The sequence below is a fragment of the Cynocephalus volans genome, chromosome 11, assembly GCF_027409185.1.
Source record: "Cynocephalus volans isolate mCynVol1 chromosome 11, mCynVol1.pri, whole genome shotgun sequence".
In the NCBI taxonomy this organism is placed as follows: Eukaryota; Metazoa; Chordata; class Mammalia; order Dermoptera; family Cynocephalidae; genus Cynocephalus; species Cynocephalus volans.
The window spans coordinates 61551206-61566691 of NC_084470.1; the positions used below are offsets into that span (position 1 = coordinate 61551206).

Sequence of the window (15486 nt, forward strand, 5' to 3'; positions counted from 1 at the left end):
TTTCCAGCAATGAGGCAGGACCTTGTGAGTCAAGGAAAAAAGTGAGCCTGAACCTTTCCAGCAGATTTTCTTGCTTCTAAAGGTGACCTCCAGGTTGCCTTCTTAGAGACCATTTCCTTGGAAAGAGTCGGATCGTGAATATGAGGTAACAACTCCTAAGGTGGTTCTGATGCAGTCCACATGTCAGGAGGTGGGAGGTGTTCCAGGACAGAGCAAGGTACATAAGGAAGAATCTGCTGAACCAAGGAGAGAACACTACCCTGGACAGTCGGAAGTGGAGGGAAGAACCGTATATCACTCAGCTCTTGTCTGAAGAGCATCCAGCCAACCTAACCCAGACTGCACCACCACCCTCACTGACCAATGAAGAATCTTAATCCAAAACCTCTCAAAACCTCCCAACAGCCAGAAAGGAACAGGATTCATTCAAGACAACAAAACAAGATTAACGTTTTGGACACCACTGGGATTCCCTTTAGCCTCATCCTTTCATTTTTAGACTCTTGTATGTTTTTCACACACTACTAACTGTTCTAAACTTTCTAGTGTGAGTGGTAATGAACAACGATGTTGCTCCGGACTTCCTGCTGGCCAGTGGAGGTTGGGTATGTGCTATTGCCAACACTGCTTGCTGTATCTGGACTAATGACATATTTAGCTGGCTTGGCTCCAGATGGGAAGCCTGGCTGCAGCCAGTATTGTAAATGGGCCTGATTGCCCTGCTAAGAATCATAGTTAAGGTCACTCTCATCCAATGTTGCCTAAAACAAATAAAATGGATTTATTCATGCCCCAATCTGTACAACTAATTAGGGTGTCTGATAGGGTAGCCTAGGCTCCTGAGAATGCTTAGCTAGATACGTAGAAGTCAGGGAACGGAATTTAGGGGAATGGCTTTGCCATCCCTTGCACATATCCCCATACACTACAAAGACAAAGGCTTGAAACCCAGCTAATCTGAGTCTTGGCAGAAAACCTTGAGATCCTCCTGGAATAGGAGAGGACGGGGTCTGGTAGGGAACTGCTCTGAGGCCCGTTATCTTCCTTGGGAGTCTGTCATGAGACAGCTTCTGACCTCCTCCTGGGATTTGATGAAGTGTGGAACTTTCTGGCCTACCCTCCTCAGAATAGAGCTACAGAATATAAGACCACTTAGCTGCAGTCTAGAATTGGCTGTGTAGCAACAGCGTGTCCCACAACTTGCGTTGCAGTCATCGGACCCCTTTTGTGTCATTCCTTTTGTTGTGTGAGACAAGAACCACAGGGAGCTGGCACTTTTGACTTATCTTACTTTCTTTGTCTATGTAACTAATAAACTATCTGAATTTAAAGTGGCTCACTCAGACTTTGGATCAGTCAGATTTTGGCCTTGGTTTTCTCTTGTCATGTTCCATGTGTGTGCTTGACAGAAAGCCATGCACCTGGGTCTGGTTATCTAACTTGGTTACTGTGAAACCTCTGGACTGGTAGAGCTGTAAATTGTAATGCTGATTATGTATCTGTGTGATATAAGAGACCAGTGGAAAACTAAGGTAATGGTTCCCTGTGTCAAGGTGAACCATGCACACCTTGACCTTGTCCCTGGCAATCGTTTGCACCCCCCCTTGCCTCTCGAGGGTGAAAGCGGGGGAGGAACAAGCATCTGCATATGTGAATAGTTGCTGGAACTCCTGAGGAGATTGCCCGGCATGATGATTTCCTGACCTGTATCTTCTATAGAGCTAAGGAAACTTAGTGCTAGATTAAAGTCTATTGTGTGTTGAGTTTGATTGCTAACTTCTTAGTGGTGGGACAGAGCTGAATCTTTAGACTGAGGACAGAAATAAGTTCAAACAGATCAGTACTCACAATAAGTACAATAGGTTAAACTCAACAATTAAAAAGCAAGCTGATAAATTGAATTAAATATATATATATTTAAATTTACTTATTATTATTTTTTTAAGTTCTAAGATGTTGTTGTGGAGCAGTTGGGGTGGAGGGAGAGAGGGGAAGAGGAAGGGGAATAGGGTGGGAGGATGAAGAAGAGGAGAGGGGGGCATGGTTGAGGCCTGTGGCACTCCCCCTCATTCCAGCAGAGGAGCCCAGGAGGCTTCTGGCAGCAGCTCAGTTGTGGCTGGGCTGGATGTGGATGTCAGGGGTGTGTGGCTTAGGCCCTTAGCCCCCCACTACCCCAGCTGAGGAGCCCCAGGTCCATCCTGCAGCAGCCTGGTGGTCATCACTGGGCTGGATGCAGATGTTAGGGTTGGGCGGGAGCCCTTCGCTGAGGCCCTTGGGCTTCTCCCCACCCCAGCTTGGGAGCCCAGGAACTTCAGGTCCTTTTAGGTTTTGTAGGTGTTCTTTGGTGGTGGTAGATCTTTACTGGTTATCAGAATTTTGTCTCTAATCTGTGGGTTTTCTGTTTTTTCTTTCAGTTCTGTGTTGGATTATTTGCTGTAACCACCACTTAAACTCTGCACTGGAACTAATTTGTTGTCCTTTGCTTACTTCTAAAATGGGGGAACTTCCTGTGGGGACAAGTACTTGAGCCCTGTGGTTGAGCTAAGTTGCTGCTTTGCTGGTGATTCTCTGGGGAGAAGGCTTTTTGTGCAGCTCAGGTTTTAATTGTTGACCTTGTAAACTTCTGGGTCTTATGAGGTCTGGTGCACCTGGGTTGTGTGGACATTCTGGTCTGGGTCTGACTTTTTTCAGCAAACTGCAACCCCAGCAATTCTGTATTCCTGACCAGTCTCCACTGAGTGATCCTGTGCTGACTGGAGGACAGATCAGCTGTCCAAGCTGTGCCCCAATTATCCCCTAGGGGACCTGTGTCCCCCACCGCCTGCATTCCAAGCACTTCCCATGGGCCGGGCCATGTGCCAGTCCCTTACAATGACTCACTGGCCTCTGAGTGGCTCCTTTTTTCAGTTATCTGTGCCCCCTTGCTTCTGTGTGGGTCCACGGGTACACTGTTAGTGATCTAGCTGGCCTGGGGACCACCAAAGCCCTCTGCACCCCGCATCCTCCAAGCAACTTCATACAAAGGGCACAGCTATGGCTTTTGCCAGCTTTTGCTCCGTGTGCTCACCAGGGCCTACCTTGAAGTGGTCAGGGCTCAAAATAGTCAGAGCGGTCCTTTCTTTCTCTCATCGCGGGTTCTCCCACCTTCATGAGCTCTGTAGGTCTCTCTTCCTCTTCTCCTAAGTTCTAGCTCAGTGTGGCAGTCGTTGCTTTTTAATAGTCGTAAATTTATTGATTGTGGGAGCGAGTGATGCTGGAGACCGTCTATTCTGCCATCTTGATCAGAAGTTGTATTAAATATATTAAATGGATCTCTATATGTAATGTTTATAAGAGACACATCTAAAATAAAGTAACAGAAAGTGTGAAAACAAAAGGATTGAAAAAAGATACATCAGGCAAATTTCCAGCAAAAGAAAGCTATTATAACAAAACAATTTAAACATTAAAAGGAGTGAAGATGTTTTATACCAGGGGTTGGCAAACTATGGCACTTGAATTGAATTGAACCCACTATCTGTTTTTATAAATAACGATTTATTGGAACACAATCATTCTTCTTTGTTTACATATTGTCTGTGGCTCTTTTTGAGCTACAACGGCCAGGTTGAGTAGCTGTGACAGAGACTGAATGGCCAGCAAAGCCTAAAATATTTACCTCTAGCTCTTTATACATAAAAGGAACACTATTCTAAGAAGCTATAATAACTGGGAATTTGTATGTACTCAATAACATAACTTCAAAATAGATAAATAAAAACTGATAGAATTTCAGAGAGAAGTAGAAATTCTACATTTACACCTATTTCACACTCTCATGGATCAAGCACACAGAAAAATTATAACAGGACGCTTGAAAAATTTAATGTAGAGCTTTGTTCTCGAAAACACATGAAACACTACTTTGAATTGTGAAAAATGGAGACAATTGGGCAGAAAGTAGCAGAGCTGAGGATCATAGGCATAGATGCTTGAGGGGTCATGTGTGGTCATGGGTAGGTCAAAATTATGAAACAATCAATGTTTGAAGGCAGAGAAAACAAAAAGAATAGAGGTCATAATGAAATGGTAGTAATTAGAACATAAAAAAGTTAACCAAACCGGAGAGAGTAGTCCAGAGTGAATGCCACTAACGTCTTGGGTGGGCCCCTTGCATTCCAGTCAGGTCTTTGAGATGCTCCGTTTCATGACTCCATTTATCCTGCACCTTCCAGAACACCCTCTTCCCTGTATTGATCCTGTATTGACCATCACGTGAGCTAGCCCAAGGAAAGCCATGCTTCTTGTATGAAGGTAAAAGTAAAATTTCATTCTATCTCATCACAGCTATGATCCAGTGCCACAGTGGACATGTAGATGGGTGGGTAAAGTCCAGGAGAACCTGGTCTGCCAGGAAGTCCTGGTGAAATCTGTCTGTCTACCTTGCACTGGCTCTCACAGCTAATCTTGAGGTGCCTGGTTTCTTCTAGAAGACAATGGAGGTGCCAGCATTACAGGTGAGATTGTAAAACAAGCATGTGGATACTTGGGGTTCCTGTACCATCTCATGTGTAGTAAGGAGCAGGGGTTTGGAAATGGATACTTTATGAATGTTATAAACTTTGTAACAATGCCCACAATGCTCACCTTGTTATTTTTGTTCCCCATGTATGAAACCTTGAAAACAAAATGCACTTTTCTACGAATCATTAAGGACAGCTGGAGAGATGCATGCCGGGCAACATCTAGATTTGACTGAGAGGGACATCCTCAAGAGCCCACAGAAGGAAAGGAAAGAAAGCTAGACCCAAGGACAGGGAATCAGGGCCAGCTATGTGGCAATTTGGCTTTGGCCCTTTTTGTTTTCTTAAAAGACTATGTAAGGAAGAGATTGTGGATGGACCGCAGAGGAGGGGAACCTGGTGAGTAATGAGATTCAGGTGCCATATATTTTTTTGACCTCTAACCTATGTGTTACATCCTTTTCCAGAGAGCCTCTTCCTGAAGAAGGCTCAACTATGTAGCCAGCATCCTAATCCCTGGGCTGTAGTCACTTTGATCTCATAATTTTCCCATAGTCTTTTCCATGCAAGGTAACTGAGCCATCTAGAAACAAGCTATGGGCATTTATCATTGGATAGAGGACATAACCATATCCACCCAGTTCCAAGAGTATCCTGTGATTATCCCAGGATGAGAGGGACCTTGGAACTTCTTAGACTCAGAGACTAGTTAGGAAGCTTGGTCTGTGGATGTCCTTGTTCTAAGCCAAAAAGAGAAACAACAGTACTTTATGCAAATCCATGTCTTTCTCTATAAAATCAACTATACAAAAATGAATAGGTAACTATAATTGAAACTGAGAAAGTTGAAGAAATATTTTAAGGGGAGCAGAAGATAAATTTATGTTCCATACAAATAAGAGAAACCCAGATTGTTAATATCAGAAACATTAAGTGTCCTAAGGGTTCTTAGTAGTGCCGTCAGTGTGGACCCAGAATCCAAAGATAAAAAGGGTCAACTCAACATTAGAATCTTGTCCCTCACATTACTATGGAGTGGTAGAGGTGGTGGGAGTGGTGGTGAGGAAACAGATGAATAGCCAAGGAGCTGAAATTTTGAGCAGAATTTTTGACATCTTCTTTGTGATGAGGCACAGAAGTTAGAGACTAGGCCTGCCAAGGATGCGGGCACACAACTGCCTAGTGTTTAATGTTGTGAGCCAAGAGGGGCATACCATACAAGGAGAAAGGTGAATTGAAAATAAATCAGCATCTCTAATGATGGAAGCCCAGCTTTACATCCCAATCTCTGAAACTGGGTTAAAGTGATCCAGGATTGCTAATGCTCCAGCCACTTGCCATAGGCAAATGCAAATCATCTTTGAAGGAAGATAACATCATCTTAGACCTCAATTTATTTTGAAAAAAAAAAATTTTTATGCAACATCTAACTCTCAATAAAAATAAACAAACTTAAGACAATAGAAATAACTGACAACAAAAATACACTTACAGAGGATCCAGATTATGACATAAATTTTAAAATAACTATGCTTAATATGTTAAAGAAAATAGAAGACAAAATGAGAATTCAGCAGAAAACTGAAATCAACTTCAAAAGTGTCCAATGGGAATTTTAGACCATAAAAAAATAAAAACCCAATTAGAAATTCAATGGGTGAATTTAACAGCAGATTAGACAGAGATGAAGAGAGAATTAATGAACTGGAAGATAGGTCAAGAGAAACCACAAACATAAGGATGGAAATACAAAAGAGAGGATAACAGACATGGGGATGCAATGAAAAGATCAAATACCTATAATTAGAATGTCATCCCAGAAGAGGAGAGAATATGAAGCAAAAGCAATATTTGAAGAGATAATAGCTGAGAAATTTACAAAATGGAGGAAAGATATAAAACTACAGATTCAAGAAGCACTATGAATCCCAAGCAGGGAAAATTAAAAAGAAAACTACAAATAGGCACATAACTGTTGAAAACCAAAGACAAAGAGAAAACTGTCAAAAAGATAGAGAATGAGATTACTTCAAAGGAGCAACAATTAGACTAATAGCTGACTTCTTAACAGAAGTGACGGAAGAAAGAAGACAGAAAAATTACACTGCTGAAGTACTGAAAGAAAATTAATAATGACTGATTTACTTGTTTAAACTAGCCTTCAGAAATAAGGGTGATAACAAACCTTTTTAGACAAAAATTGAGGAAATGATTCACTAGTACACCAACACTTAAAGAGTAACTAAGGGATATTTTTCAGGCAGAAAGAAAAAGAGCCTAGATGGCAGGCAGAGATTCAGGATCAATGAAAATAATAAGTATGTGGGAAAATCTAAATGAATATGGACTACATTAAACATAATTGTGTAATTTGGGGAGGGAATTAAATGAAGTTAAAATGTTCTCAGCTCCTTGAATTATCTTGGAAGAGGTAAGGTAAAAGTATTGCATTTATATTAGATTTTGATAAGTTAACGATGCATACTGTATTCTTTATGAGGCTGCTCTGCTCTATATGGTAGCCCCTATCTACATGTGGCTATTGACACTTGGAAATGTGGCTAGTGATAACTGAGATGTGCTATAAATGTAAAATATAAACCAGATTTCGAAAAGAATATGATACTATTACTAATTTAATATTAATTACATGTTGAAATGATAATATTTTGGATACATTGAATTAAATAAAATATATTATTAAAATTAAGTTCACCTGTCTCTTTTTCTTTTTTCTACTGTGGTTACTAGAAAGTTTAAAATTACATACTTGTATATGGCTCACAGATTATATTTGCAACAAGCGTTATATTTCTATTGGACAGTGCTGGTCTAAGGTAATCACTAAACAAATAGTTTTTAAAAAGTGTTTAACATCCAAGCTAATGAGGTTAAGGGGGGAGCAGGGGAGATGAAATAATGAAAAACAACCAAACCAAAAGAAGAATAGATAGAGATGAAAAAAACACAGACCAGATGAAACAAATGAAATCACAAAGATTTAGAAAGATTGAAAGTTAAAAGACTGAAAATTAAAAACCATGCAACACTAACCAAAGGAAGTTGGTATAATTAATAATATCAAAGCATATTATAAGGCAAAAGCATCTATAAATAAAGATGCTCATTTTGTAATGATAAATATTCACTTACAGGGATGATATAGCAATTCTAAAATTGTATGCATCTAATAACATAGGTTCACAATATATAAATCAAGAATTGACAGAACCACGAGGAGAAATATACACATTCACAATATAGTGGGACATTCCAACACACTTATCTCAGTGTCTGATGAAATAAAAAGAAAAAAAATAGTAAATAAGGATATGGAATATTTAAACACAATTAACAGCACTGATCTAGTAAGCATGTATAGAACACTATTTTCAAGCACACATGGGATGTGTACCAATATTGACCATATGCTGGACCATAAGGCAAGTCTCAACAAGTTTTGAAGAATTTAAATTATACAGATTATGTTCTATGACCACCATTGAATTAAGCCAGAAATCAATAATAACAAAGACAATTAGAAAATTTCAAATGTTTAGAAATAAAGCAATATACCTCTATATAACTCAAAAGTCAAAGAAGACATCAAAATAGCAATTAGAAGATATTTTGAACTGAGTTATAACAAAATACTACGTATCAAAAATTGTGGGATGCAGCTAAAACTTGCTTAGAGAGAAATTTATTATTTCAAATGTATGCATTAGGAAAGGTAATGAGCTAATTATCCTTATTAAGAAGTTACAAAGTCAATGTAAACCTAATAAAAGTAGAAAGAGAAAAATAATAGAGATAAGGGCAGAAAATATTTTTTTTAAAAAAAGGAATAAAAGATCAAGGCAAAAAATAACAAAGTCAAGGCCCCAAGTTTTCGAGAAATCCAAAGGGTCTTGGTATCATGAACAAGCTTCCTCGGGTTGCGATGGTCATCCTCCAGGTCACTACATGCTTTCTCCTAGATCCTGCATCTGTGAGAACAGGACAGGTGTATTTCCATTTTCAGATGAAGATGTATGCACTCATGGTCATCATCTGCTAGAAGCAGGATACAAACTCAGGACTTCTAGGTTGGTACCTTCCCACTTCTCTGGAATTATTCAAGGAGGAGTTGATTGTTAAAAGAGAGAATAGGGCCCCTCTTTGGCAGATAATGGGGATGAGTTGTGCATAGTTATTTCTCTAAGTAGCTAGGCGTGGCTTTCTAAAGACCAAACAATGCACAGCAGAACAAAGGAGCCATGAAGATTCTGCCTTGGTATGAGACACTGAAGTGCTGGGCACTGCCATATGCTATGCTCATGACTTTGATCATTTAGTGCTGACTGAGACCAAGACTGGCAAAGCTGCTGAAACAGAAATGGATGGCAGCTTGGAGGTGGAGGCTGGGGTTCTATATAAACCAGGTGGCAGGCTACAGTTTTGTTTTGCATGTGGTGCATCCATCCACACCTCTGCCAAGTGCTGTGGTGTGTGATCCACGCCCATTGTTGATACTACACCTTCCGGACCCAAAGCCTTTGCCAGGAACAATGTGAAATCACTTTCAACCAGTTGGGATCCACATTGAAATCCTGGTGCAAAGAGGCCCTGTGAGGAAAACTGGCTCCCTTTCCTAATAAAGAGCTAGCCTGTTTTTTCATGTCTCACTAAGTCTTTAAGTCTTCAGTCTTTAAGGACATCTGGTTCAGGCTAACAATGACATATTTAATGAAGGGGGCTCTTAAAGACATTTTTTCCCCTCTGACTCAGTACTCCGTATGTTTCCATTCCTAGCCCTTCACTCTCTCCCTCCTCCCAGTGCCTGGGTTCATAAAACTGCAGAAGTCTGTTATTTAGGGCTCCCTCAGCCGTGAGACCCCTTGTGTCTATGCTGATCCACCTGACCCTTGACTGGTGTGCTGTTCTGTGGGGGGAAAAGGAGAGTCAGTACTTTCTCCAGTTTAGCTTCTTGCGTATACTATCACAGTAAGTAAGTAAAAGCTTGACTGTTACTTTCATTTTGACTTGTCTTTTTTTTCTTTATTATTATTTTTTTACATTCTGAGATGTTGCAGAGGGGTGGGAGAGGGAGGGTGGAAGTGGCTCACAGCTGTCTTGTTCGCTGGCCTAGTTGCTGATGGCGGTGGGGGAGGGGGCAGGGCAGAGCTGAGGCTCACGTGCCTGCACCACAGTGCCCCTCTCCACAGCTCAGGAGCCTGATGGCTTCCAGCAGTGGTTCTGTTGTTGCTGGCCTCTGGCTTGTTGTCTTAATAATCTATTCTGACACCTCTCAGCTCAGCTCTCTTTAGCTCAGCCGGGCTACTGACAGACATTTTTGCTCATGGATGAATATCCTAATCATGACCGAGTATCACCCCAATGGCTGGACTGCCTTCCATTACTGAACATCCTCACCATGGCTGGATGTCCCCATCCATAGTTAGACGTGCCTCCTGCGTGGTTGGACATGTCTCCCCAATGGCTGGACATTCTACCAGTGTGTGGACATCCCCATACATATGTCAGGACATTATACCAATTACCAGTGGCTATACATCTCCACCTATGATCGTACATCCTCCCGTGGCTGGACATTCAAACTCATGGATGGATACCCCCTTCATGACTGGATATTGCACCAGTGACTGGACATATCCACTGATGGTTGCATATCTTTCCATGCATGGTTGGACATCCACACTCATGGGTATATCCCCTCACTCACGGCTGGATATCTCATTCATGACTTGACATCCTCCCTCATGGCTGTATGTCCCTGATGGCTGGAATTCCCACCTGTCCTTGCATTCACTGATAAAGTATTTGCACACTTGACAACTTCATGGACTTTAGAAGAGACCACTTCTTCCTTTTCTCTTCTCTTCTTTGGGCAAATTCTACCTTTTCTAGTACCTCATCCCCAACTTTGTGTTACTTTGTGTCCTCTTAGTATATAGCCAAGATCTCTATGTCTTTGCCTAAAATGAATAGGTTCCATTTTAGCTCTATGCATTATTGGAATTTGACTTATCTGACCATTTGTTTTCCTCTTTTCTCTAAAAAAGCTGGTGCTCCATCATTTAAGCTTTCAGACAAATTTAGGTTGGCAATCCTTTGGTCATGTCTCAATTTAGCTTCATCTCCCTCTGTTTCTGTTCCTCTGTCTCTCTGAGTCTCTCTGTTTCTCTCTCTCCATTTCTCTCTCTCTCTCCCCCCTCCCCTCTCTCTTGTGAAAGTTTTCAAAATAAAAATGGAGCTGCTTGTGTTAAAAAAAATAAATAAATAAAAATAAAAATAAAAAACCTGACTGGGGAAAAGGTGCTGTGACTGCTGACCAAAATAAATAAATAAATAAATTCAGAGTGCACCATCCCATTTCCCAGACCAGCAAAGCTGCTCGCAAGGTTCCCCAGTGCCTGCATAGGAGGGAAAGACCATAGCTTATAGGAGGAAGGATTCAGCCAAGGGTCAGTGAATTTTTGTGGGGTGCTCATGTGGGACCTGCCTCATGGAAAATGTGTGCATGGCCAGGAGGGAGGGCTGGCCCACCAGGGGCACATCAGAGAGCAGTGTAGGCAGCTAATCGGCCTTCCAATAGGCACAGGCACCACACAGTGGAGACTGGTCAGTGTGATAGAACTGCAGGGGATGCAGTTTGCAGGAAAGACCCAGTCCCAGGCTGGGATTTCCACACATCCCAGTTGTGTCTGTGGTGACTCCACATGACCTGAGAGTGACCAGAAGGCTGACAATTAAAATCCAGTCCACTCAGAAAGCTTTCCCCAGCCTGAGAAACAGCAGTAAGCAATTTAGCTCAGGCACACAGTTCAAGTTCCAGTCACTGCAGGAAGTTTCTCCCAATTTTGGAATTAATCTGAGGACAGCAGATTAGTTCCAGGGCTGTGCTTAAGTGCTAGTGGTTGCTATTAGTCCATCACAGGATGGAGAAAAACCACAGACTGGATTCAAAGTTCTGATATTGAGTGGTGAAAGTCTCACACCACAAAGAGCACCTATAAAACCTGGAAGAGATAGCTGTCTTCTCAAATGTGCAAGCATCAGTGTGAAAACACAAAGATCAAGAAAGGGCAGAGAAATATGACACCACCAAAAGAACCAGAAGAGTACCAGAAATGGACCCAGAAAGACAGTGGATTTATGAAATATGTAACAGAGAATTTAGAGCAATCCTGTTAATGATGTTCAGGGAGGCACAAGAATATACACATAGAAAATTAAATAATATTTAGAAAACAATCCAGGAGAAGAAAAAGAAACTTGAAAAAAGAAATAGAATCAATTAAAAAAAATCAAATAGAAATTCTAGATATAAAGAATATGTTATCTGAATGGGAAAGCTCAATAGAAAGTCCAATAGCAGACTCGACCAAATAGAGGAAAGAACCAATGAACTTGAAGACAAGACATACAAAATTATTCAGAGGAGCAAAAAGAAAAAAGAATAAGAAAAAAATGAAACAGAATTACAGCAATTATGGGACTCCTTCAAGTGAAATAACCTATGCATAATTGGTATGCCCAAAGGAGATGAAAAGGAAGAGACCTAGAAAGTATATTTAAGGAAATAATGGCTGAAAATTTCCCAATTATGGAGAAAGATGACAATATTCAGGTACAGGAAGCTCAGAGGCCACTGATTAAGTTTAATCCAAAGAGAAGCACCCCAAGGCACATCATAATGGAACTATCAAAAACCAAAGACAGAAAGAACACTGAAAGCAGCAAGAGAAAAGAAACACATAACATTCAATGGAGCCCCAATAAGGTTCTTAGCAGATTTCTCAGTAGAAACCCCACACGCCAGGAGAGAGTGGGATGATATATTCAAAGTGCTGAAGGAAAAAGACTGTCAACCAAGAATTCTGTATCCAGCAAAACTAACCTTCAGATACAAAGGAAAAATAAAATCTTTTCCAGACAAACAAAAGCTAAGGGAATTCATCAATATTACACCTGCCTTACAAGAACTGTTAAAGGGAGCTCTTCAAGCTGAAAGAAGATGATGCTAAAGTGTAACAAGAAAACAGTTGAAGGTATAAAATTCACTAGTAAAGTAAATATGCAGACATTCTCATAATATTCCAATGTTGTAAGTGTGGTGAACGAAGTGTGGTGAATAAGAAAGTCTGGTGTAATTTTGTTTCATTTTTTAAACCATGACCGATACACTTATCTCCTTCCTATGAAGACTAAATAACAAACCCAACAAGATAATAAATTCAACAATGTAAAAGAGATAGGCAATATTAAAAGATGTAACCTGAAACAAAATGTCAAAAAGTGTGGGGAGGGGTGTCAAAGCATAGAGTTGGCTTTGGTGTTTTCCTTTTCTTAGCAATCAAAGCTAAGTAGGTATTAGTTTAAAATAATCTGTTGTAAGTACAGCATGATTTTTGTAAGCCTCGTGGAAACTATAATTCAAAAACCTATAATAGATGTACTAAAAATAAATGGCAAGAAATCAGAATATACTACCTATGTTGGTTAATTCTAAGTGTCATCTTGATTAGACTAAAGGATACTGAGGAACCTGGAAACCCTATCTTTTTAGGTGTGTCCAAGAGGGTGAGAGCCTGAGTGGACTGGGTAGGAAAGAACTGTCCTCAATATAGGTGGGAATTATCCAATTCACTGGAGGACCAGAGAGAAAAAAAAATGGAGAAAAAAAGGCAAATCTCTCTTTATATACACTCTACTCTCCTGTTCATGAACATCAGAGCTAGAAACTCTTCCGGTTTTGGGTTCCAGGACCTCCACCAATGGCACCACTATCTTTCCTAGTTCTGAGGCCTTTGGACTTGGACTGAGCCATGCTGTCAGTATTCAGTTTGCAGATGGCATATCATGGGACTCCTCTTCACAATTGTGTGAGCCAATTCCCCTAATCAATCTCCCCTCATATATTTATAACATATCCTATTGGTTCTGTCTCTGGAGAACCCTGACTGATACACTACCAGAGAAAAATCACTTATCACAAAGGAAGACAGCAAGACCAGAAAAAAAGCAACAAACTGGCAGTAACAAGTCCCTGTGTATCAATAATAATCCTAAATGTAAATTGGTTAATTTCTCCAATTAAAGTACACAGAGTGGCTGAATGGATTACAAAACAAGAATCAACAACATGCTGCCTGGAAGAAACTCACTTCACCTGTAAGGACACACACTGACTAGAAGTGAAAGGGTGGAAAATGATATTTCATGCAAATGGAAATCAAAAACTAGCAGGAGTAGCTATACTTATATCAGATAAAATAGACTCCAAGCCAAGAAAAGTAGAAAAAGATAAGGAAGGTCATTATATAATGACAAAGGGATCAATTCAATAAGAGGATATAACAATTCTAAATATATATGCACCCAACTCTGGAGTACCCAGATATATAAAGCAAATACTATAAGACCTAATGGGAGAAACAGACTCTACTACAACAATAATCGAGGACTTTAATACTGCTCTTTCAGTAAAGGATAGATCATCTGGACAGAAAATTAACCAAGAAACATTAGAGTTAATCTCTATTCTAGACGGATTAGACCTAACAGATATTTATAGAACATTTCATCCAAAAGCTGCAGAATACACATTCTTCTCAGCAATACATGGAAGATCCTCTAGAATAGACCATATGTTAGGTTACAAAACAAATTTCAACAAATTTTTAAAAAATGAAATCATACCAACTATCTTGTCTGACCACAATGGAATAAAACTAGAAATCAATAACAGAAGGGAGATAGGAAACTGTAAAAATACATGGAAATTAAACTACATGCTCGTAAACAATGAATGGATCAAAGAAGAAATCAAAAAGAGAAATAAAATATTCCTGGAGACAAATGAAAATGTAAACACAACATACAGAACTTATGGGATACAGCAAAAGCAATTCTAAGAGGGAAGTTTATAGCAATAAATGCCTACATCAAAAAGAAGAAAGACTTCAAATAAACAACCTAATGTTACACCTCAAGGAACTAGAAAAACAAGAACAAACCAAACCTGAAATCAGTAGAAGGAGAGAAATAACAAAGATCAGAGCAGAAAAAGGTGAATTAGAGATTTAAAAAAATATAAAATACAGATAAAACAGAGAGGTTTTTTCCAAAAAGATAAACAAAATCAGTAAGCCTTTAGCTAGACAAATGAAGGAAAGAGAGAAGACTCCAATAAATAAAATAATAAATAAAAAATGAGGTATTATAACTGATACCATAGAAATACAAAGGCTCCTAAGAGACTAACATGAACAACAATATGTAAACAAACTGGAAAACCTACAAGAAATGGATGAATTCCTGGACATGTACAACTTACCAAGGCTGAATCATGAAGACTTAAAAACCTAAACAGACCAGAAATGAGTAAAGAAATTGGTGCAGTAATAAAAAGTCTCCCAACAAAGAAAACCCCAGGACCAGACAGCTTCACTGCCAATGTCTACCAAACATTTATTTAAGAACTAATACCAATTCTTCTCAAACTCTTCCAAAAAATTGAAGAGGAGGCAATACTTCCAAACTCTTTCTACAAGGCCAAGCATTACCCTCATACCAAAACTAGAAAAAGACACAACAAAAAAGAAAACTACAGACTAATATCCCCAATGAACATAGATGTAAAAATCCTTAACAAAATACTAGTGAGCTGAATCTAACACATTAAAAAGATCACACACCATGATCAAGTGAGATTCACCCCAGGGATGCAAGGATGGTTCAACATACACAAATCAATAATGTGATACACCACATCAACAGAATGAAGGGAAAAAACATAACATCATTTCAATAGATGCAGAAGAAGCATTTGATAAAATCCAGTACCACTTCATGATAAAAACACTCAAGAAATTGGGTATAGAAAGAATGTACCTCAATACAATAAATGCCATATATGACAAATCAACAGCTAATATACTGAATGGACAAAAATGAAAGGCTTTTCCTTTGAGATCTG

The 15486-nt window shown here is 39.6% G+C and overlaps 1 protein-coding gene across 1 annotated transcript in view; it reads left to right on the forward strand.

The window, feature by feature from the left end:
* Positions 1 to 557: 557 nt before the first annotated feature.
* LOC134390105 (IQ domain-containing protein F5-like) overlaps positions 558 to 15486 on the forward strand; it is a 34364-nt gene continuing 19435 nt past the window's right edge. The window contains exon 1 of the mRNA XM_063113399.1: positions 558 to 605. Coding sequence (XP_062969469.1) covers positions 558 to 605 — 48 coding nt within the window. The remainder of the gene's footprint in view (positions 606 to 15486) is intronic.